General features: G+C 52.1%; 1 protein-coding gene across 1 annotated transcript in view; it reads right to left on the bottom strand.

Moving 5' to 3' along the window:
* The window catches only part of izumo1 (izumo sperm-egg fusion 1), a 37,025-nt gene extending 14,172 nt beyond the window's left edge, over positions 1-22,853 (bottom strand). The window contains exons 1-4 of the mRNA XM_085979350.1: positions 22,631-22,853; positions 21,242-21,316; positions 20,441-20,527; positions 16,065-16,085 (exon numbers count right to left, since the gene is read on the bottom strand). Coding sequence (XP_085835476.1) covers positions 16,065-16,085; positions 20,441-20,527; positions 21,242-21,316; positions 22,631-22,853 — 406 coding nt within the window. The remainder of the gene's footprint in view (positions 1-16,064; positions 16,086-20,440; positions 20,528-21,241; positions 21,317-22,630) is intronic.
* Positions 22,854-25,240: the final 2,387 nt, after the last annotated feature.

The raw sequence follows: 25,240 nt of genomic DNA, 5'->3' as shown, positions 1-25,240 counted from the left end.
GGGATCCCAGGTTAGCCGGCGAGACTCAGGCCCGGGTCCCCTCCATTGCCCTCCGCCCCCCTCTCCCCATCACATCCCATCCACCACCTTAAACATCCACTCCCTCCACCACCGGCACACCCGTGGCTGCAGTGGTTAGATACAGAGTAAAGCTCCCTCTACACTGTCCCATCAAACACTCCCAGGGCAGGTACAGCACAGTTTAGATACAGAGTAAAGCTCCCTCTACACTGTCCCATCAAACACTCCCAGGGCAGGTACAGCTCGGGGTTAGATACAGAGTAAAGCTCCCTCTACACTGTCCCATCAAACACTCCCAGGGCAGGTACAGCACGGGGTTAGATACAGAGTAAAGCTCCCTCTACACTGTCCCATCAAACACTCCCAGAGCAGGTACAGCACGGGGTTAGATACAGAGTAAAGTTCCCTCTACACTGTCCCCATCAAACACTCCCAGGGCTGGTACAGCCCGGGTTAGATACAGAGTAAAGCTCCCTTTCCACCATCTACAAGGCACAAGTAAGGAGTGTGATGGAATACTCTCCAGTTGCCTCGATGTGAGCAGCTCCAACAACACTCAAGAAGCTCGACACGATCCAGGACAAAGCAGCCCGCTTCATTAGCACCCCATCCACCACCTTAAACATTCACTCCCTCCACCACCGGCGCACCGTGGCTGCAGTGTGTACCATCTACAAGATGCACTGCAGCAACTCGCCAAGGCTTCTTCGGCAGCACCTCCCAAACCCGCAACCTCTTCCACCTAGAAGGACAAGGGCAGCAGGCGCACGGGAACACCACCACCTCCAAGTCACACACCATCCCGAACATACGAATTAAGAGCAGGAGTAGGCCACTCGGCCCCTCGAGCCTGCTCCGCCATTCAATGAGGCCGCGGCTGATCTGATTACTCCACATTCCCGCCTACCCCCAATAACCTTTCACCCCCTTGCTTATCAAGAATCTATCTACCTCTGCCTTAAAAATATTCAAAGACTCTGCTTCCACCGCCCTCTGAGGGAGAGAGTTCCAAAGACTCACCACCCTCTGTGAGAAAAAATTTCTCCTCATCTCTGTCTTAAATGGGCGACCCCTTATTTTTAAACAGTGACCCCCCCTAGTTCTAGATTTTCCCACAAGAGGAAACATCCTCACATCCTCTCCACATCCGCCCTGTCCAGACCCCTCAGGATCTTATATGTTTCAATCAAGTCACCTCTTACTCTTCCAAACTCCAGTTCCTCGGAGTCCACATCACGGAAGACCTCTCCTGGTCCCTCAATACCTCCTCTCTGGTGAAGAAGGCCCAGCAGCGCCTATATTTCCTAAGGAGGCTGAAGGGATGTAACCTGTCACCCCTGATCCTCTCTAACTTTTACCGCTGCACAATAGAGAGCATCCTGACGAACTGTATCACAGTATGGTATGGCAGCTGTAGCTACTATGACCGGAAAGCCCTGCAGCGGGTAGTCAAAACTGCCCGACGCATTACCGGCACCCGGCTACCGACCATAGAGCACATATACCAGAAACGCTGTTTACGGAGGTCACGGACCATCATCAAAGACCCTACCCACCCCAGCCACAGTCTGTTCACCCTCCTGCCATCTGGGAGATGCTACAGATGCATTCGCACCCGTACGACCAGATTTAGGAACAGCTTCTTTCCCAGGGCTGTCATCCTACTGAACTCCACAAATAAACTCTAAAGCCTGCACATCTGCCAATGCACTTTATTATGGTTATGTTTATGTTAATGTATTACAAGCCAAATGTATGTTGAATGTTTAAATGTCTTAATCTAAATGTACACTCTCGGGAGCCGCAAGCCTACATTTCGTTGTACTGCACTTGTGCACTAACAGTGACAATAAAAGTTGATTTGATTTGATTTGATTTTGATTTGATACAAGCCTAGCCTGTCCAACCTTTCCTCATAAGACAACCCGCCCGCTCCAGGTATTAGTCCAGTAAACCTTCTCTGAACTGCTTCCATAGAAACATAGACATAGAAGATAGGAGCAGGAGTAGGCCATTCGGCCCCTCGAGCCTGCTCCGCCATTCAATGAGATCATGGCTGATCATCCAAACTCAGTACCCTGTCCCTGCCTTCTCCCCATATCCCTTGATCCCTTTAGCCTTAAGAAATATATCCAACTCCTTCTTGAATATATTTAATGAACTGGCCTCCACCGCCCTCTGTGGCAGAGAATTCCACAGGTTCACCACTCTCTGGGTGAAGAAATTCCTCCTCATCTCAGTCCTAAATGGCTTACCCCTTATCCTTAGACTGTGACCCCTGGTTCTGGACTCCCCCCGCCATCGGGAACATCCTTCCTGCATCTAGTCTGTCCAGGCCTGACAGAATTTTATAGGTTTCGATGAGATCCCCTCTCAATCTTCTAAACTCCAGTGAGTATAAGCCCAATCGACACAATCTCTCCTCATACGTCATTCCTGCCATCCCAGGTATCAGCCTGGTGAATCTTCGCTGCACTCCTTCCATGGCAAGAACATCCTTCCTCAGATAAGGCGACCAAAACTGCACACAATACTCAAGGTGCGGTCTCACCAAGGCCCTGTACAACTGCAGCAAGACATCCTTCCAACGCATTTACATCCTTCCTTAAATAAGGAGACCAATACTGTACCCTGTACTCCAGATGTGGTCTCACCAATGCCCTGTATAACTGAAGCATAACCTCCTTACTTTTGTATTCAAACCCCCTTGCAATAAACGACAACATTCTATTAGCTTTCCTAATTATTTGCTGTACCTGCAAACTAGCCTTTTGCGATTCATGCACTCGGACCCCCAGATCCCTCTGCATCTCAGAGCTCTGCAATCTCTCACCATTTAGATAATATGCCTCTTTTTTATTCTTCCTGCCAAAATGGACAACTTCACATTTTCCCACATTATACTCCATTTGCCAGATCTTTGCCCACTCACTTAGCCTCCTTATGTCCTCTTCGCAATTTACTTTCCTACCTATCTTTGTGTCATCAGCAAATTTAGCAACCATACCTTCGGTTCCTTCATCCAAGTCATTCCGACTTCGGAATATATCGGCCGTTCCTTCATCGTCGCTGGGTCAAAATGCTGGAACTCCCTCCCTAACAGCACTGTGGGAGTACGTTCACTACAGGGACTGCAGTGGTTCAAGAACGGGTCTTTTTCCAGCAGGACTAGTGGGGTATCGCAGGGATCGGTCCTTGGACCCCAGCTATTCACAATATATATTAATGATCCAGACAAGGTGTGGTAAACCACTTTTATCGTTCACTATCGTTACACTATGGTTATCACTGTTTGTATCGTTACACTATGGTTATCACTGTTTACACTGTTGTATCACTACACAAGGTCACCTCTTGTCACGCTGTTATACCTGGGCTGACCACAGCTGAGTCCGCCCATTGCTCCGCCTGCTTGCCCAGGTATAAAGGTGGTCGACTGGCTGGTATTCCTCCTTGTTGGATCCGATCACCCACGAGGGTGGGCTCTGTTATTTAGCCAATAAAAACCTATAGTTACTAACTTAACTCGTCGCTTTTCATGAACTGAATTGATAGGTATATCAATTTTATTGGCTAAATAACAGAGCCCACCCTCGTGGGTGATCGTGGGGGCGGCCATCTTTGATCAAGGAGCAGCCAAACGACCAGTCAGACGTACAGCCTCAGCCAAACGGCCATCTACAACAGCCTCAGCAGCCGGCCTGGCTACGAGCCCTCCGGCCGCCGTACCTGGATCTAAACCCACAGGCTGCGAATTCAGCCCTCGACTTCGAACACTGGCTGAGCTGCTTCGAAGCCTACCTGGGAGAATCCGGCATGCCTCCGGCATCCAAACTAAGAGTTCTGACCGCTCAGGTGAGCCCTAAAGTATTTGCACTCATCCGGGACATTGCCACATACGAGGACGCCCTCAACCTGCTAAAAGAACAGTATCGGAGCCCTGTAAACTCAATGTACGCCAGGCATCTCCTGAGATCCCGCTCGCAACAGCCAGGAGAGTCGGTTGATGATTTCTTACGGGCGCTGCAAATACTCGGCAGGGACTGTGACTTTAAAGCCGTAACAGCTGCAGAACATACAGATGGAAACATCCGAGATGCCTTCGTGAAAGGCCTTCGGTCAGACTACTCACGGCAAAGACTGCTGGAATCAAAGGACCTCGACCTGAAAACAGCTGCTACCGTCGCTCGCTCCTTGGAAGTGGCCCATCGGGACCTCGAGGCGTACTCCAGGTACAGTGCTGCGCGACCATGACCCCGGCCGCAATACCCCTCGCACCGCCGCCTCTGGGACCTACCACAGCGTCGGTGTCCCGGAACCGATCGGGACCGCCACCCCCGGTACCAGCTGCGACATCGGAGCCCCGCGATCGGGCCGCCGGCTGCTTCTTCTGTGGCCAGGCGAAACACCCAAGGGCGCGCTGCCCTGCAAGAAACGCGACCTGCTCCGACTGCCACAAGAAAGGCCACTTCGCGAAGGCCTGCAGGGGGAAAGCCACAGACGCCAGCAGTGCCTCATGTGAGTTGTGGGGGCGGCCATCTTTCATCAAGGCCACAGATGCCAGTATCCCCTCGTGTGAGTCGTGGGGGCGGCCATCTTTGATCAAGGCCACCGACGCCGGCAGTGCCTCATGTGAGTTGTGGGGGCGGCCATCCTCTCCGCCATTTTATTCAACGTCGTGGGCGCCGCCATTTTGTTCACCACACTCGACCGCCACCTTGTCTCCAGACCCGACCACCGCCTCACCCGCAGACTACAGCAGCTCGCTCAGCCATACACTAGCCTCCGTCACACTTGACCAAGCTCGCCTGCATCACCTGTCCAAGTCCATGATGGACATCAAAGTAAACGGCCACGCCATGACCTGCCTGTTCGACAGCGGAAGCACGGAGAGTTTCATCCATCCAGACACGGTGAGCCACTACTCCCTCACTGTCCGGCCAACGCGCAACCGGATCTCGATGGCGTCGAGGTCCCATTCTACAGACATCAGCGGCTACTGTGTTGTGACCCTGTCGGTTAGGGGCACGGAGTATAAAAATTTTAAACTTCTCGTCCTGCCCCAGCTCTGCGCTGCCGTCCTACTAGGGCTGGATTTCCAATCCCACCTTCAAAGTGTCACTTTGGCATACGGTGGACCCCTCCCCCCTCTCACAGTCGACAACCAGCAGCTTTTAAACCGCCCACCGCGTACCACCTGCAGCCTATCCACCCTCAAGGTCCCGCCCCCCTCCCTGTTCGCTAACCTCACCCGCGACTGTAAACCCGTCGCTACCAAGAGCAGGCGGTACAGCGCCGGGGACAGAGCTTTTATTAGCTCTGAGGTGCAGCGTCTCCTGAAGGAGGGCATCATCGAGAGGAGCAACAGCCCCTGGCATGCCCAGGTCGTAGTCGTTAAGACCGGCGATAAACACCGCCTGGTCATCGACTACAGCCAAACCATAAACCTGTACACCCAGCTGGACGCATACCCACTTCCCCGCATATCTGATATGGTCAATCAGATTGCACAGTACCGGGTATTCTCTACCATCGACCTTAAGTCAGCCTATCACCAACTCCCTATCCGCCCTGAGGACCGCCAGTATACCGCCTTCGAGGCGAATGGCCGCCTCTACCACTTCCTTAGGGTTCCCTTCGGCATCACCAACGGGGTTTCGGTCTTCCAAAGGGAGATGGACCGGATGGTTGACCAGAACGGGCTGCATGCCACGTTCCCTTATCTAGATAACGTCACCATCTGCGGCCGCGACCGGCAGGACCATGATGTTAATCTGGAGAGATTCCTCCGTACGGCCCAACGGCTGAACCTCGCCTACAATAAGGAGAAATGTGTGTTTAACACCTCGCGTCTTGCCATCCTCGGCTGCGTAGTAGAGAACGGAGTCATCGGCCCCGACCCCGAAAGAATGCGCCCCCTCATAGAGCTTCCCCTCCCCCACTGTCCAAAGGCGCTGAAGAGAACCCTGGGGCTCTTCGCCTACTATGCCCAATGGGTGCCCAATTATGCGGACAAAGCCAGACCCCTCATGAAGTCCACCTCCTTCCCCCTGACGACAGAAGCATGCGCAGCCTTCTCCCTCATAAAGGGAGACATTGCTAAGGCCACAATGCACGCGGTGGATGAGTCTATCCCTTTCCAAGTGGAGAGCGATGCATCCGACTTCGCCCTAGCTGCAACCCTTAACCAGGCGGGGAGACCTGTGGCCTTCTTCTCAAGGACCCTCCAGGGCCCTGAGATCCGACACTCTTCAGTCGAGAAGGAGGCCCAGGCGATCGTGGAGGCAGTACGACGCTGGAGGCATTACCTGGCAGGCAAACGATTTACCCTCCTCACCGACCAGCGTTCGGTCGCTTTTATGTTTAATAACAAGCTGAGGGGCAAAATCAAGAACGACAAGATCTTGAGGTGGAGAATCGAGCTCTCCACCTATGATTATGATATCTTGTACCGGCCTGGTAAACTGAACGAACCCCCAGATGCTCTATCACGAAGTACATGCGCCAACGCGCAAATTGATAGACTGCAGACCCTCCACAACGACCTCTGCCACCCTGGGGTCACCAGACTTTACCACTTCATTAAGGCCCGCAACCTGCCCTACTCCATCGAGGAGGTCAGGACCATGACCAGGAACTGCCAAACCTGTGCCGAATGCAAACCGCATTTCTTTAGGCCGGACAGAGCAAGCCTGATCAAGGCCACCCGCCCCTTCGAGCGCTTGAGCATCGATTTTAAGGGGCCCCTCCCGTCCTCTGACCGTAATGTGTACTTCCTCAACATTATTGATGAGTACTCCCGTTTCCCCTTTGCCTTCCTCTGCCCAGACATGACCAGTACCACGGTCATCAAATGCCTGAACGACCTCTTCGCCTTGTTCGGGTTCCCGAACTATATATATAGCGACTGGGGCTCATCCTTCATGAGCGAGGAACTTCACCAGTTCCTACTAGCGAGAGGTATTGCTGCAAGCAGGACCACCAGCTACAACCCCCGAGGGAACGGCCAGGTGGAAAGAGAGAACGCGACTGTCTGGAAGGCCGTTCTCTTAGCCTTAGAGTCTAAGGGCCTCCCAACCTCTCGCTGGCAGGAAGTCCTCCCGGCAGCGCTGCATTCCATCCGGTCACTGCTTTGCACTGCCATTAACGCCACCCCCCATGAACGAATGTTTGTTTTCCCCAGGAAGTCGACTACGGGAACCTCGCTACCAACATGGCTGACTTCTCCGGGGCCCGTCTTGCTGCGAAAGCACGTGAGGGCCCATAAAATGGACCCCCTGGTCGAGAGGGTGGACCTCCTGCACGCCAACCCCCAGTACGCCTATGTGGCATACCCAGACGGGCGGGAGGACACAGTCTCCTTACGAGACCTCGCACCCTCGGGCACCCCTGAGACACCACCGTTACCCCCCACCACCCCCCCAAATCCAGCCCAGGTAGACGGCACGCCGGAACCCCACGAGCCTTCGCCGACCACGCAGACACCAGCATTAACATCGGATACTGCACCACCGCCGCCGCTGCTGCGCTGATCAGAAAGGCTTACGAGGCCTCCGGACAGACTGACATACCCGAACTGGTAGTACACTTCACCCCGCCGGACTCAAATTTAAACAAGGGGTGAATGTGGTAAACCACTTTTATCGTTCACTATCGTTACACTATGGTTATCACTGTTTATATCGTTACACTATGGTTATCACTGTTTACACTGTTGTATCACTACACAAGGTCACCTCTTGTCACGCTGTTATACCTGGGCTGACCACAGCTGACTCCGCCCATGGCTCCGCCTGCTTGCCCAGGTATAAAGGTGGTCGACTGGCTGGTATTCCTCCTTGTTGGATCCGATCACCCACGAGGGTGGGCTCTGTTATTTAGCCAATAAAAACCTATAGTTACTAACTTAACTCGTCGCTTTTCATGAACTGAATTGATAGGTATATCACAAGGGAACTAGATGTAATATCTCCAAATTTGCAGACGACACAAAGCTGGGTGGGCGTGTGTGCTGTGAGGAGGATGCCGAGAAACTCCAGGACGATTTGGACAGGTTGGGTGATTGGGCAGAAGCATAGCAGATGCAATATAACGTGGATAATTGCGAGGTTATCCACTTCGGTGGCAAAAAACAGGAAGGCAGATTATTATCTGAATGGCAATAGATTGGGAGAAGGGGAAGTGCAACAAGACCTGGGTGTCCTTGTGCACCAGTCGCTGAAGGTAAGCATGCAGGTGCTGCAGGCGGTTAAGAAGGCAAATGGTATGTTGGCCTTCGTAGTGAGAGGGTTTGAGTACAGGAACAAGGATGTCTTGCTGCAGTTGTACAGTGCCTTGGTGAGACCACATCTTGAGTATTGTGTGCAGTTTTGGTCACCTTATCTGAGGAAGGATGTTCTTGCCATGGAAGGAGTTCAGCAAAGATTCACCAGACTGATACCTGGGATGGCAGGAATGACATATGAAGAGAGATTGGGTCGATTGGGCTTATATTCACTGGAGTTTAGAAGAATGAGAGGGGATCTCATTGAAACTTATAAAATTCTGACAGGACTGGACAGACTAGATGCAGGAAGGATGTTCCCGATGGTCGGGGAGTCCAGAACCAGGGGTCACAGTCTAAGGATAAGGGGTAAGCTGTGAGGGTGCCAGTCAGTTCCTTCTGTAGCCTCTAGATGGCACCTTCACTTGTTTGTTTCCTTTGTTAATTGTTCCTAGCCTCCTGTGTTAATTCTTAACGGCCTGTTAGCTGTCCATGGGTTTCACCTGGTTTTCTTGGTATATAAGTTCTGTGGTTGCTTTCCTCTGTCTCAGTCCTAACCGGGGACTAGCCTTCTCTCTGCGGCTGCTGGCTTTGACTAGCTGGCTGCCATGGTTCTGGAGCTCTGTATTTAAGATGTATCTAAGTCTGTGTTCTTGTTGTTCTTAGTCTTGATAAGGTGCTGGGCTGGACAAGCGTGTTGCCATGTTGGCGCTTGTCTTGAGCTCTGTATTGATAAGCCTTTACCCCTGTGGTAGCCCCTTGTGATAGCTTGTCTCGAGTCTCGTCTCGGCAAGCTGGTTGCGCTTGTGGTAAGCTTATCCCAGCTCAGTATGGACAAGTAGGTTGCCTCATGGAAGCTGTCCTGAGTTCCGATCTTGACTAGCCGTTTGGTAGCTTGTCTTAAGTTCTTATGTTTGTTGCTGTGTTCCTTGTGTGAATCTAGTTATGTGTGACTCTAGTAAAGTTCAAACAAAGTACTGTATATTTGCCTCTCGCCTCGTTTCTGCACTTGGGTCCAGAACCTACCTCGCCCGGACAGCACGGCCCCGTGGCTCCCCACCCCCGTCACAGTAAGCCATTTAGGACTGAGATGAGGAGGAATTTCTTCACCCAGAGAGTGTTGAACCTGTGGAATTCTCTACCACAGAAGGCATTTGAGGCCAATTCATTAAATATATTCAAGAAGGAGTTAGATATATTTCTTAAGGCTAAAGGGATCAAGGGGTATGGGGAGAAAGCAGGGACAGGGTACTGAATTTGGATGATCAGCCATGATCGCATTGAATGGCGGAGCGGGCTCGAGGGGCCGAATGGTCTACTCCTGCTCCTATCTCCTATGTTTCTATGTAAGAAGGCGGCTCACCACCACCTTCTCAAGGGCAATTATGGATGGGCGATAAATGTCGGCCTTGCCAGCGACGCCCCCATCCCGTGAACGAATAAAAATAAATCCAGTCTCTATTGCCCTCCCCCTCTCTCCCCATCCCAGTCTCTCCACTCCCCGTCTCGTCCTCATTGGTTGATTTCCACCAGCTCATTGCTCTCCTTATTGCAAAGTGCCTACAGTTGACAATGCGATGTTGTCGATGACTACATGACCTGCCCCTGGACCTGTCCATCAAGGGCGAAAGGTTTCATGTTCTCGCACAGAAGCACACAGGGAGTCAGCGATGGAAACAAGGCCATTCGGCCCTACCCAGTCCGTCTTGGTACCTATCCCCCGAACTAAGCAGTGGTCCTAATCCCATGTGCCTGGCCTGTTCCCAGATAGCTTGATCTTCCGGCCTCCCTCATAGAGTCATAGTCATAGAGTTATACCGCACAGAAAGAGGCCCTTCGGCCCATCGTGTCCGCGCCGGCCATCAAGCCCTGTCTATTCTAATCCCATTTTCCAGCACTTGGTCCGTAGCCTTGTATGCTATGACGTTTCAAGTGTTCATCTAAATGCTTCTTGAATGCTGTGAGGCTTCCTGCCTCTACCACCCTTTCAGGCAGTGAGTTCCACATTCCAACCACCCTCTGGGTGAAAAAGTTTTTCCTCAAATCCCCTCTAAACCTCCTGAAACTATGCCCCCTTGTTATTGACCCATCTACTAAGGGGAAAAGTTCCTTTCTATCTACCCTATCTATGCCCCTCATAACATTGTACACTTCAATCAGGTCCCCCCCTCAGCCTTCTCTGCTCTAAGGAAAACAACCCCAGCCTGTCCAGTCTCTCCTCATAGCTGAAGCGCTCCAGCCCAGGTAACATCCTGGTGAATCTCCTCTGCACCCTCTCCAATGCAATCACATCCTTCCTATAGTGTGGCGACCAGAACTGCACACAGTATTCCAGCTGTGGCCTAACTAGCGTTTTGTACAGCTCCATCATAACCTCCCTGCTCTTATATTCTATGCCTCGGCTAATGAAGGCAAGTATCCCATATGCCTTTTTAACCACCTTATCTACCTGTCCTGCTGCCTTCAGGGATCTATGTACATGCACACCAAGGTCCCTCTGATCCTCTGTCCTTCCTAGGGTCCTACCATTCATTGTGGATTCCCTTGCCTTGTTAGTCCTCTCAAAATGCATCAACTCACATTTTTCAGGGTTAAATTCCATTTGCCACTGTTCTGCCCATCTAACCAACCCGTCTATATCGTCCTGTAGCCTGAGGCTTCCCTCCTCGCTATTTACTAAGGGGAAAAGTTCCTTTCTATCTACCCTATCTATGGCCCTCATCATTCTGTACACCTCAATCAGGTCCCCGCCCTCAGCCTTCTCTGCTCTAAGGAAAACAACCCCAGCCTGTCCAGTCTCTCTTCATAGCTGAAGCGCTCCAGCCCAGGTAACATCCTGGTGAATCTCCTCCGCACCCTCCATTTCCTTCAACCAACCTCCCTAAACTCTTCTTAAGTGTTGACGTGGTCTCTACATCCATTGTGAATTCCACGGCCTCACAAGCCTCTCTCTGTACAAGGCTTTCTCCTGCACGCTGTCCTAGAGGTCTGACATTTAATCTCATGTCTAATGCCCTTGCCTTCGAGACCCCTCAAGAACAACACGTTCATACCGTGCCTTTAACGTAGTAAAATGTCCCAAGGCGCTTCACAGGAGCGATTATCAAACACAATTTGACACCGAGCCACATAAGGAGATATTAGGACAGGTGACCAAAACTTGGTCAAAGAGGTCGGTTTTAAGGAGCGTCTTAAAGGAGGAGAGAGAGGCGGAGAGGTTTAGGGCGGGAATTCCAGAGCTCAGGGCCCCAGGCAGCTGAAGGCACGGCCGCCAATGGTGGAGCGATGGAAATCGGGGATGCGCAAGAGGCCAGAATTGGAGGAGCGCAGAGATCTCGGAGGGTTGTAGGGGCTGGAGGAGGTTACAGAGATAGGGAGGGGGCGAGGGCCATGGAGGGATTTGAACAGGAGGATGAGAATTGTAGGGCTGGAGGAGGTTACAGAGATAGGGAGGGGGGCGAGGGGCCATGGAGGGATTTGAACAGGAGGATGAGAATTGTAGGGCTGGAGGAGGTTACAGAGATAGGGAGGGGGCGAGGGCCATGGAGGGATTTGAACAGGAGGATGAGAATTGTAGGACTGGAGGAGGTTACAGAGATAGGGAGGGGGCGAGGGGCCATGGAGGGATTTGAACAGGAGGATGAGAATTGTAGGGCTGGAGGAGGTTACAGAGATAGGGAGGGGGGGCGAGGGCCATGGAGGGATTTGAACAGGAGGATGAGAATTGTAGGGCTGGAGGAGGTTACAGAGATAGGGAGGGGGGCGAGGGGCCATGGAGGGATTTGAACAGGAGGATGAGAATTGTAGAGGCTGGAGGAGGTTACAGAGATAGGGAGGGGGGCGAGGCGCCATGGAGGGATTTGAACAGGAGGATGAGAATTGTAGGGGCTGGAGGAGGTTACAGAGATAGGGAGGGGGCGAGGGCCATGGGGGTAATTGAACAGGAGGATAAGAATTGTAGAGCTGGAGGAGGTTACAGAGAGGGAGGAGGCAAGGGTCATTGAGGGAATTAAAAAAAAAAAAAAAATTATTCATTGATGGGATGTGGGCGTCGCTGGCTAGGCCTGCATTTAGTGCCCATCCCTAATTGCCCTTGAGAAGATGGTGGTGAGCCGCCTTCTTGAACCGCTGCAGTCCATATGGTGTAGGTACACCCACAATGCTGTTAGGGAGGGAGTTCCAGGATTTTGGCCCAGCGACAGTGAAGGAACAGCGATACAGGTCCAAGTCAGGATGGTGTGTGGCTTGGAGGGGAACTTGTAGGTGGTGATGTTCCCATGCGTCTGCTGCCCTTGTCCTTCTAAGTGGTAGAGGTCGCAGGTTTGGAAGGTGCTGTTGAAGGAGCTTTGGCGAGTTGCTGCAGTGCATCTTGTAGATGGTACACACTGCAGCCACGGTGCGCCGGTGGTGGAGGGAGTGAATGTTTAAGGTGGTGGATGGGGTGCCAATCAAACGGGCTGCTTTATCCTGAATGGTGTCGAGCTTCTTGTGTTGTTGGAGCTGCACTCATCCAGGCAAGTGGAGAGTATTCCATCACACTCCTGACTTGTGCCTTGTAGATGGTGGAAAGGCTTTGGGGAGTCAGGAGGTGAGACACTCGCCGCAGAATTCCCAGCCTCTGGCCTGCTCTTGTAGCCACAGTATTTATATGGCTGGTCCTGTTCAGTTTCTGATCAATGGTAACCCCCAGGATGTTGATAGTGGGGGATTCAGCGATGGTAATGCCATTGAATGTCAAGGGGAGATGGTTAGAGTCTCGCTTGTTGGAGATGGTCATTGCCTGGCACTTGTGTGGTGCGAATGTTACTTGCCACTTGTCAGCCCAAGTCTGAATGTTGTCCAGGTCTTGCTGCATATGGACACGGACTGCGTCAGTATCTGACGAGTCTCGAATGGTGCTGAACAGTGTGCAATCATCAGCGAACATCCCCACTTCTGACCTTATGATGGAGGGAAGGTCATTGATGAAACAGCTGAAGATGGTTGGGCCTAGGACACTGCCCTGAGGAACTCCTGCAGTGATGTCGTGTGATTGAGATGAATGACCTCCAACAACCACAGCCAACTTCCTTTGTGCTAGGTATGATTTCAACCAATGGCGAATTTTCCCCTTGATTCCCATTGACTTCAGTTTTGCTAGGGCTCCTTGATGCCACACTCGATCAAATGCTGCCATGATGTCAAGGGCAGTCAATCTCACCTCACCTCTTGAGTTCAGCTCTTTTGTCCATGTTTGGACCAAGGCTGCAATGAGGTCAGGAGCTGAGTAGCCCTGGCGGAACCCAAACTGGGCATCAGTTAGCAGGTTATTGCTGAGTAAGTGCCGCTTGATAGCACTGTCGACGACACCTTCCATCACTTTGAACAGGAGGATGAGAATTGTAGGGGCTGGAAGAGGTTACAGAGATGGCAAGGGGGCGATGGAGGGATTTGAACAGGAGGATGAGAATTGTAGGGTCTGGAGGAGGTTACAGAGATAGGGAGTGGGGGCAAGGGCCATGGAGGGATTTGAACAGGAGGATGGTAATTGTAGGGCTAGAGGAGGTAACAGAGATATGGACGGGCGAGGGCCATGGAGGGATTTCAACAGGAGGATGAGAATTGTAGGGGCTGGAGGGGGTTACAGAGATAAGGAGGGAGCGAGGGCCATGGAGGGATTCGAACAGGAGGATGAGAATTGTAGGGCTGGAGGAGGTTACAGAGATAGGGAGGGGGTGAGGGGCCATGGAGGGATTCGAACAGGAGGATGAGAATTGCAGGGGCTGGAGGAGATTACAGAGATAGGGAGGGGCGAGGGGCCATGGATGGATTTGAACAGGAGGATGAGAATTGTAGGACTGGCGGAGATTACAGAGATAAGGAGGGGGCGAGGGCCATGGAGGGATTTGACCAGGAGGATGAGAATTGTAGGGGCTGGAGGAGGTTACAGAGATAGGGAGGGGGCGAGGGCCAGGGAGGGATTTGAACAGGAGGATGAGAATTGTAGGGCTGGAGGTGGTTGCAGAGATAGAGAGGGGGGCGAGGGCCATGGAGGGATTTGAAGAGGAGGATGAGGATTGTCGGGCTGGAGAAGGTTACAGAGATAGAGAGGGGGCGAGGGCCATGGAGGGATTTGAACAGGAGGATGAGAATTGTAGGGCTGGAGGAGGTTCCAGAGATAGGGAGGGGGTGAGGGGGTGAGGGCCATGGAGGGATTTGAACAGGAGGATGAGAATTGTAGGGGCTGGAGGAGGTTACAGAGATAGGGAGGGGGCGAGGGGCCATGGAGGGATTTGAACAGGAGGATGCGAATTGTATGGGCTGGAGGAGGTTACAGAGATAGAGAGGGGGGCGAACGCCATGGAGGGATTTGAACAGGATGGCGAGAAGTTTTGGGCTGGAGGAGGTTACAGAGATAGGGAGGGGGCGAGCACCATGGAGGGATTTGAACAGGAGGATGAGAATTGTAGGACTGGAGGAGGTTACAGAGATAGGGAGGGGGCGAGGGGCATGGAGGGTTTTGAACAGTATGATGAGAATTGTAGGGCTGGAGGAGGTTACAGAGATAGGGAGGGGGGGCAAGGGCCATGGAGGGATTTGAACAGGAGGATGAGAATTGTAGGGCTGGAGGAGGTTACAGAGATAGGGAGGGGGCGAGGGCCATGGAGGGATTTGAACAGGAGCATGAAAATTGTAGGGCTGGAGGAAGTTACAGAGATTGGGAGGGGGCGAGGGCCATGGAGAGATTTGAACAGGAGGATGAGAATTGTAGGGGCTGGAGGAGGTTACAGAGATAGGGAGGGGGCGAGGGGCATGGAGGGTTTTGAACAGGAGGATGAGAATTGTAGGGGCTGGAGGAGGTTACAGAGATAGGGAGGGGGCGAGGGGCCATGGAGCGATTTGAAAACAATGATGAGAATTGTAAAATCGAGGCATTGGTTGAGCACTGTTACTAGTCTGTTTCCATTGACTCTGTCCCATCCCATTATTTAAACCTGGTCCATAGGAACCGCAGTCACCTTGAGCCTGTTCCGCCATTCAATGAGATCACGGCTGATCTGTACCTTAACTCCATCTACCCGCCCTGTTTCCGTAACCCTTAATTGCCTTACTCCAAAAAAATCTATCAATATCAGTCTTGAAATTTCCGATTGACCCGCAGCCTCAACAGCTTTTTGGGGGAGAGAGTTCCAGATTTCCACCACCCTTTGTGTGAAGAAGTGCTTCCTGACATCACCCCTGAATGGTCTGGCTCTAATTTTAAGGTTCTGCCCCCTTTGTTCTGGACTCCCCCCACCAGAGGAAATAGTTTATCTCTATCTACCCTATTAAATCTTTCAATCATCTCTCCACATCACTGAAGTCCCTCATCTCTGGTACCATTCTGGTCAATCTCCCCTTAACCTTCTCTGCTCTAAGGAGAACAACCCCAGCTTCTCCAGTCTCTCCACATCACTGAAGTCCCTCATCCCTGGTACCATTCTGGTCAATCTCCCCTTAACCTTCTCTGCTCTAAGGAGAACAACCCCAGCTTCTCCAGTCTCTCCACATCACTTAAGTCCCTCATCTCTGGTCCCATTCTGGTCAATCTCCCCTTAACCTTCTCTGCTCCAAGGAGAACAACCCCAGCTTCTCCAGTCTCTCCATGTAACTGAAGTCCCTCATCCCCGGTACCATTCTAGTCAATCTCCTCTGCACCCTCTCCAAGGCCCCGACAGCCTTCCTAAAGAGTAGTGTCAACACCTAGGGGTGTGTTGTGGGCCTTTAATCTTAGCTTAAGACACTGGCAGAACAAACTTACCACACAAGTTACTGCATTCAACTGTAAGAGAAAGCAAAGTAATTAGTAAATAAAGGAATTTATATTTCTCCCGCGCCTTTCACAACCTGAGGATGTCCCAAAACTCTTCACAGCTGATGAAGTACTTTTTGAAGTGTGGTCACTGTTGTAATGTGGGAAACGCAGCAGCCAATTTGCGCACAGCAAGCTCCCACAAACAGCAATGTGATAATGACCGGATCGTCTGTTTTAGTGATGTTGTTGTGGGATAGATATTGGGCCCAGGACACCGGGGAGAACTCCCCCCTGCTCTTATTCCAATAGCACCTCCGACAGTGCAACGCTCCCTCAGTACTGGCACCGGGGAGAGTGGGCCTGGATTATGGGGCTCGAGTCCTGGAGTATATACATCTACCTCCGACAGTGCAGCGCTCCCTCAGTACTGGCAGCGGGGAGTGTGGGCCTGGATTATGGGGCTCGAGTCCTGGAGTATATACATCTACCTCCGACAGTGCAGCGCTCCCTCAGTACTGGCACCGGGGAGTGTGGGCCTGGATTATGGGGCTCGAGTCCTAGAGTATATACATCTACCTCCGACAGTGCAGCACTCCCTCAATACTGGCACCGGGGAATGTGGGCCTGGATTATGGGGCTCGACTCCTAGAGTATATACATCTACCTCTGACAGTGCAGCGCTCCCTCAGTACTGGCACCGGGGAGTGTGGGCCTGGATTATGGAGCTCGAGTCCTAGAGTATATACATCGACCTCTGACAGTGCAGCGCTCCCTCAGTACTGGCACCGGGCAGTGTGGCCCTGGATTATGGGGCTCGAGTCCTAGAGTATATACATCTACCTCCGACAGTGCAGCGCTCCCTCAGTACTGGCACCGGGGAGTGTGGGCCTGGATTACGGGGCTCGAGTCCTAGAGTATATACATCTACCTCCGACAGTGCAGCGCTCCCTCAGTACTGGCACCGGGCAGTGTGGCCCTGGATTATGGGGCTCGAGTCCTAGAGTATATACATCTACCTCCGACAGTGCAGCGCTCCCTCAGTACTGGCACCAGGGAGTGTGGGCCTGGATTATGGGGCTCGAGTCCTAGAGTATATACATCTACCTCCGACAGTGCAGCGCTCCCTCAGTACTGGCACCGGGCAGTGTGGCCCTGGATTATGGAGCTCGAGTCCTAGAGTATATACATCTACCTCCGACAGTGCAGCGCTCCCTCAGTACTGGCACCAGGGAGTGTGGGCCTGGATTACGGGGCTCAAGTCCTAGAGTATATACATCTACCTCTGACAGTGCAGCGCTCCCTCAATACTGGCACCGGGGAGTGTGGGCCTGGATTATGGGGCTCGAGTCCTAGAGTATATACATCTACCTCCGACAGTGCAGCGCTCCCTCAGTACTGGCACCGGGCAGTGTGGCCCTGGATTATGGGGCTCGAGTCCTAGAGTATATACATCTACCTCCGACAGTGCAGCGCTCCCTCAGTACTGGCACCAGGGAGTGTGGGCCTGGATTACGGGGCTCAAGTCCTAGAGTATATACATCTATCTCCGTCAGTGCCCCCGGCCTTCTTTCACCCACTTGGCTGAGATGGAAGCCAGCAGATCAGATCAAGTAGACATTGGATCATAGAAACATAGAATATAGGAGCAGGAGTCGGCCATTCGGCCCCTCGAGCCTGCTCCGCCATTTAATGAGATCATGGCTGATCATCCAAATTCAGTACCCTGTCGCTGCCTTCTCCCCATATCCCTTGATCCCTTTAGCCTTAAGTAATATATCTAACTCCTTCTTGAATATATTTAATGAATTGGCCTCAACTGCCTTCTGTGGTAGAGAATTCCACAGGTTCACCACTCTCTGGGTGAAGAAATTCCTCCTCATCTCAGTCCTAAATGGCTTACCCCTTATCCTTAGACTGTGACCCCTGGTTCTGGACTCCCCCGCCATCGGGAACATCCTTCCTGCATCTAGTCTGCCTAGTCCTGTTAGAATTTTATAAGTTTCAATGAGATCCCCTCTCATTCTTCTAAACTCCAGCGAGTATAAGCCCAATCGACCCAATCTCTCCTCATACGTCATTCCTGCCATCCCAGGTATCAGTCTGGTGAATCTTCGCCGCACTCCCTCCATGGCAAGAACATCCTTCCTCAGATAAGGCGACCAAAACTGCACACAATTCTCAATGTGTGCCCCCTTATTCTGAAACTATGCCCCCTAGTTCTAGATTCCCCCACGAGGGGAAACACCCTCTCTGCATCTACCTTGTTGTGCCCCCTCAGTATCTTATGTTTCAATAAGATCACCTCTCATTCTTCTAAACTCCAATGAGTATAGGCCCAACCTGCTCAACCTTTCTTCGTAAGTCAACCCCCTCATCTCAGGAATTAACCGAGTGAATCGTCTCTGAACTGCCTCCAATGCAAGTATATCCTTCCTTAAATAAGGAGACCAAAACTGTACGCAGTACTCCAGGTGTGGTCTCACCAATACCCTGTACAGTTGTAGCTAAAAATCCCTAACTTCAGGAGTGAAGTTAGGAAACACTTCTACACACAAAGGGTGGTAGAAGTTTGGAACTCGCTTCCGCAAACGGCAATCGATGCTGGATCAATTGTTAATTTTAAAGCTGAGATTGATAGATTTCTGTTAACCAAAGGTATTAAGGGATATGGGGCAAAGGTGGGTAGATGGAGTTAGGTCGCAGATCAGCCCACGGTCTCATTGAATGGCGGAACAGGCTCAAGGGGCTGAATGGGCCTCCTCCTGTTCCTGTGTAACAGGCTCGAGGGGGCTGAATGGGCCTCCTCCTGTTCCTGTGTAACAGGCTCGAGGGGGCTGAATGGGTCTCCTCCTGTTCCTGTGTAACAGGCTCGAGGGGCTGAATGGGCCTCCTCCTGTTCCTGTGTAACAGGCTCGAGGGGCTGAATGGGCCTCCTCCTGTTCCTGTATAACAGGCTCGAGGGGCTGAATGGGTCTGCTCCTGTTCCTGTGTAACAGGCTCGAGGGGGCTGAATGGGCCTCCTCCTGTTCCTGTGTAACAGGCTCGAGGGGCTGAATGGGCCTCCTCCTGTTCCTGTGTAACAGGCTCGAGGGGCTGAATGGGCCTCCTCCTGTTCCTGAGTAACAGGCTCGAGGGGCTGAATGGGCCTCCTCTTCCTGAGCAACAGGCTCGAGGGGCTGAATGGGCCTCCTCCTGTTCCTGTGTAACAGGCTCGAGGGGCTGAATGGGCCTCCTCCTGTTCCTATGTAACAGGCTCGAGGGGCTGAATGGGCCTCCTCCTGTTCCTATGTAACATGGAAACATAGAAAAATAGGAGCAGGAGTAGGCCATTCGGCCCTTCGAGTCTGCTCCGCCATTCAATATGATCATGGCTGATCCTCTATCTCAATACCATAGTCCCGCTCTCCCCATACCCCTTGATGCCTTTTGTGTCTAGAAATCTATCTATCTCCTTCTTAACTATATTCAGTGACTTGGCCTCAACAGCCTTCTGTGGTAGAGAATTCCACAAGTTCACCACTCTCTGGGTGAAGAAATTTCTCCTCAACTCAGTCCTAAATGTCCTACCCCGTATCCTGAGACTGTGACCCTTCGTTCTACACCCCCCCAGCCAGGGGAAACATACTCCCTGCATCCAGTTTGTCTATCAATGAAGTCCCTCATGCCTGGTACCATTCTGGTCAATCTCCCCTTAACCTTCTCTGCTCTAAGGAGAACAACCCCAGCTTCTCCAGTCTCTCCACGTAACTGAAGTCCCTCATCCCTGGTCCCATTCTGGTCAATCTCCCCTTAACTTTCTCTGCTCTAAGGAGAACAATCCCAGCTTCTCCAGCCTCTCCACATCACGGAAGTCCCTCATCCCTGGTACCATTCTGGTCAACCTCACCCTTAACCTTCTCTGCTCTAAGGAGAACAATCCCAGCTTCTCCAGTCTCTCCACATCACTGAAGTCCCTCATCCCTGGTACCATTCTGGTCAATCTCCCCCTTAACCTTCTCTGCTCTAAGGAGAACAATCCCAGCTTCTCCAGTCTCTCCACATCACTGAAGTCCCTCATCCCTGGTACCATTCTGGTCAATCTCCCCTTAACCTTCTCTGCTCCAAGGAGAACAATCACAGCTTCTCCAGTCTCGCTACGTAACTGAAGTCCCTCATCCCTGGTACCATTCTGGTCAATCTCCCCTTAACCTTCTCTGCTCCAAGGAGAACAATCCCAGCTTCTCCAGTCTATCTATGTAACTGAAGTCCCTCACCCCTGGAACCAATCTGGTAAATCTCCTCTGCACCCTCTCCAAGGCCATGATCGCAGTGAACAGGCTCGAGGGGCTGAATCGGCCTCCTCCTGTTCAGACATTTCGGACAGAATGAAATAGGGAGCTTACCGTGGTTGCTGAAGTATGTCATGTGCTTATGAATAGTCAGATGTGCGAGCACTGTGAATTTTGAAATGGCACCACTCAGTATGTGATCTAGAAACAGAAGGATAATCTTCAAAATCAGTCCCAAGCCTTCTTTGTCACTCCACGACACAGAGCCTGTAATCCATTCCTATATATATAACCCACCCGAACCCCTCGATTAGATTCCAGCCTATAACTCACTCCCGGATATCTGTTATTCTATATATAAACCCCACCGAACCCCTCGATTAGATTCCAGCCTGTAACTCACTCCCGGGTATCTGTTATTCTATATATAAACCCCACCGAAACCCTCGATTAGATTCCAGCCTGTAACTCACTCCCGGGTATCTGTTATTCTATATATAAACCCCCCGAACCCCTCGATTAGATTCCAGCCTGTAACTCACTCCCGGGCATCTGTTATTCTATATATAAACCCCCCGAACCCCTCGATTAGATTCCAGCCTGTAACTCACTCCCGGGCATCTGTTATTCTATATATAAACCCCCCTGAACCCCTCGATTAGATTCCAGCCTGTAACTCACTCCTGGGTATCTGTTATTCTATATATAAACCCCCATGAACCCCTCGATTAGATTCCAGCTTGTAACTCACTCCCGGGTATCTGTTATTCTATATATAAACCCCCCTGAACCCCTCGATTAGATTCCAGCCTGTAACTCACTCCCGGGTATCTGTTATTCTATATATAAACCCCCCTGAACCCCTCGATTAGATTCCAGCCTGTAACTCACTCCCAGGTATCTGTTATAATTTACCTTTTAATTTCTGTTTAATTATACTGGTGATGTCTCTCTTGAGGTCAATTGTGATCTTGTCTAGTACAGGCTGTGCTGAAATAGAACAAGACAGAAATAAGATGAAAACAAGACTGAGGGAGGGGAGGGAGTCCCACAGTTTGGAGACTGAGGGAGGGGAGGGAGTCCCACAGTTTGGAGACTGAGGGAGGGGAGGGAGTCCCACAGTTTAGAGATCGAGGGAGGGGAGGGAGTCCCACAGTTTGGAGACTGAGGGAGGGGAGGGAGTCCCACAGTTTGGAGACGGAGGGAGGGGAGGGAGTCCCACAGTTTGGAGATGGAGGGACGGGAGGAAGTCCCACAGTTTGGAGACTGAGGGAGGGGAGGGAGTCCCACAGTTTGGAGACTGAGGGAGGGGAGGGAGTCCCACAGTTTGGAGACTGAGAGAGGGGAGGGAGTCCCATAGTTTGGAGACTGAGGGAGGGGAGGGAGTCCCACAGTTTGGAGACTGAGGGAGGGGAGGGAGTCCCACAGTTTGGAGACTGAGGGAGGGGAGGGTGTCGCACAGTTTGGAGACGGAGGGAGGGGAGGGAGTCCCACAGTTTGGAGACTGAGGGAGGGGAGGGAGTCCCACAGTTTGGAGACTGAGGGAGGGGAGGGAGTCCCACAGTTTGGAGACTGAGGGAGGGGAGGGAGTCCCAGAGTTTGGAGACTGAGGGAGGGGAGGGAGTCCCACAGTTTGGAGACTGAGGGAGGGGAGGGAGTCCCACAGTTTGGAGACTGAGGGAGGGGAGGGAGTCCCACAGTTTGGAGACTGAGGGAGGGGAGGGAGACCCACAGTTTGGAGACTGAGGGAGGGGAGGGAGTTCCCACAGTTTGGAGACTGAGGGACGGGAGGGAGTCCCACAGTTTGGAGACTGAGGGAAGGGGAGGGAGTCCCACAGTTTGGAGACTGAGGGAGGGGAGACTGAGGGGTGGGAGGCCCACAGTTTGGAGACGATGGGAGGGGAGGGAGTCCCACAGTTTGGAGACTGAGGGAGGGGAGGGAGACCCACAGTTTGGAGACTGAGGGAGGGGAGGGAGTCCCACAGTTTGGAGACTGAGGGAGGGGAGGGAGACCCACAGTTTGGAGACTGAGGGAGGGGAGGGCGTCCCACAGTTTGGAGACTGAGTGAGGGGAGGGAGTTCCCACAGTTTGGAGACTGAGGGACGGGAGGGAGTCCCACAGTTTGGAGACTGAGGGAAGGGGAGGGAGTCCCACAGTTTGGAGACTGAGGGAGGGGAGACTGAGGGGTGGGAGGCCCACAGTTTGGAGACTGAGGGAGGGGAGACTGAGGGGTGGGAGGCCCACAGTTTGGAGACGATGGGAGGGGATAGCTTGGGCGATTGATCCATGTGACACCTCCATACCGAATGTGTGAAATCGGTTGTAACTCTCGATGAGATCCTCCATGTTGCGGTTGGCGTGCTTCCTGTCGAGGCCCTTGGTGTGGTCGGGGATGTAATCAAGCAGGAGGTCCTCCAGGGCTTCCTTCAAGGCGCTGGAACACATCAGGCAGCCGGCGGCGCGGCCCACGAGAACCAGCAGCACCAGGAGCGACGGGCCCCACAGCCTGCAGGCCCCTCTGGCCATGGGCCCACTGCCCGGGTCCCTGGACCGCTAAGGTCACAGAGGTCCAGCGCCTTCCCCCTTCAGTGACCTCACAATGGGGGCCTTCCTTTGTGCAGGAAGTCTTGCTGCAGTTGTACAGGGCCTTGGTGAGACCACACCTGGAGTACTGTGCACAGTTTTGGTCGCCTTATCTGAGGAAGGACATACTTGCCTTGGAGGCGGTGCAACGAAGATTCACCAGGCTGATACCTAGGATGGCAGGAATGACGTATGAGGAGAGATTGGGTCGATTGGGCTTATACTCGCTGGAGTTTAGAAGAATGAGAGGGGATCTCATTGAAACGTATAAAATTCTAACAGGGCTAGACAGACTAGATGCAGGGAGGATGTTCCCGATGGCCGGGGAGTCCAGAACCAGGGATCACAGTCTAAGGATTAGGGGTAAACCATTTAGGACTGAGATGAGGAGGAATTTCTTCACCCAGAGAGTGGTGAACCTGTGGAATTCTCTCCCACAGAAGGCAGTGGAGGCCAATTCATTAAATATATTCAAGATGGAGTTGGATATATTTCTTAAGGCTAAAGGGATCAAGGGATATGGAGAGAAGGCAGGGACAGGGTACTGAATTTGGATGATCAGCCATGATCTCATTGAATGGCGGAGCAGGCTCAAAGGGCCGAATGGCCAATTCCTGCTTCTAGTTCTGATGTTCCTCCTGTTGTAGGCCCCAGGCTTCAGAGCTGCCGGAGCGGAGAAGGCCCTCTGACCTTTGACACTGGGTTCGGTGAGCTGAAAATGGACTTTCCCTGTGTAATCTGACCCTGTACAGAGACAGACAGCCCTGTCTAGACTGACAGTCGAAATTCCAGCTAATGGGAGAGCAATGAAGAGAAATTCAGCCTGATTCCTTACAATTATCAATGATAAGGTCGGCAACAATTGGAAATTGCTTGTCTTTATTGATGTAATAGCATAAAGACCATCGTAAAATCAGCATACAACTCAAAAACAAAGTAACAGTCTGGTGTGTGTCTCAGTGTCTCTCTCCTGTCTGGTACTGTACTGCCCGTGTGTGTCTCAGTCTCGCTCTTGTCTGGTACTGTACTGCCCATGTGTGTCTCAGTGTCTGGTACTGTACTGCCCGTGTGTGTCTCAGTGTCTGGTACTGTACGGCCCGTGTGTGGTGTCCCTCTCCTGTCTGGTACTGGATAGCCCGTGTGTGCCTCAGTGTCTGGTACTGTACGGCCCGTGTGTGGTGTGTCTCAGTGTCTGGTACTGTACGGCCCGTGTGCAGTGTCTCTCTCCTGTCTGGTACTGTACGGCCCGTGTGTGTCTCAGTGTCTGGTACTGTATGGACTGTGTGTGTCTCAGTGTCTGGTACTGTACGGCCCGTGTATGTCTCAGTGTCTGGTACTGTACGGCCCGTGTGTGTCTCAGTCTCTCTCCTCTCTGTTACGGTACAGCCCGTGTGTGTCTCACTGTCTGGTACTGTACAGCCTGCCTGTGTCTCAGTGTCTCACTGTCTGGTACGGTACGGCCAGTGTGTGTCTCACTGTCTGGTACTGTACGGTCCGTGTGTGTCTCAGTCTCTCTCCTGTTACGGTACAGCACGTGTGTGTCTCAGTGTCTGGTACTGTACAGCCTGTCTGTGTCTCAGTGTCTCACTGTCTGGTATGGTACGGCCCGTGTGTGTCTCAGTGTCTGGTACTGAACGGCCCGTGTGTGTCTCAGTCTCTCTCCCGTCTGGTACGGTACCGATTATATGTGTCTCTCGTAATCTGGAGATGGTTACTCAAGTCCAATATGTATATATATATATATATTAAAATCAAGCATTAGAATCAGACATAATATATAATATACAATATGATACATACATGGAGCCGGATAATCTCGGCTATTTTGAACAAGCTCATTTAATTCTGACAGGGTGAACATTTTCATAGGGTCAGCGCTCTGCATCTGTGAACCGACTAACATTAGCTGCAGTCTTCAAGATCGCATTGGGACTGGGAGTGCTTGATGGGTCAGTGCAGAGGGAGCTTTACTCTGTATCTAACGCGTGCTGTACCTGCCCTGGGAGTGTTTGATGGGACAGTGTAGAGGGAGCTTTACTCTGTATCTAACCCCGTGCTGTACCTGCCCAGGGAGTGTTTGATGGGACTGTGTAGAGGGAGCTTTACTCTGTATCTAACCTGTGCTGTACCTGCCCTGGGAGTGTTTGATGGGACAGTGTAGAGGGAGCTTTACTCTGTATCTAACCCGTGCTGTACCTGCCCTGGGAGTGTTTGATGGGACAGTGGAACAAAAGCATGAGCACAGCGACACCACCCACCCCTCCCACCACTCCCCAGCCCAATTGGCAATGTGGCTAACTGTAACACGCACAACCCCCAACCACCCCCGC

The sequence above is a fragment of the Somniosus microcephalus genome, unplaced genomic scaffold, assembly GCF_052327205.1.
Source record: "Somniosus microcephalus isolate GS21.2 unplaced genomic scaffold, FLI_Smic_1.0 unresolved_chr9, whole genome shotgun sequence".
NCBI classification, from domain to species: domain Eukaryota; kingdom Metazoa; phylum Chordata; class Chondrichthyes; order Squaliformes; family Somniosidae; genus Somniosus; species Somniosus microcephalus.
This window is presented reverse-complemented; position numbering and strand designations above follow the sequence as displayed.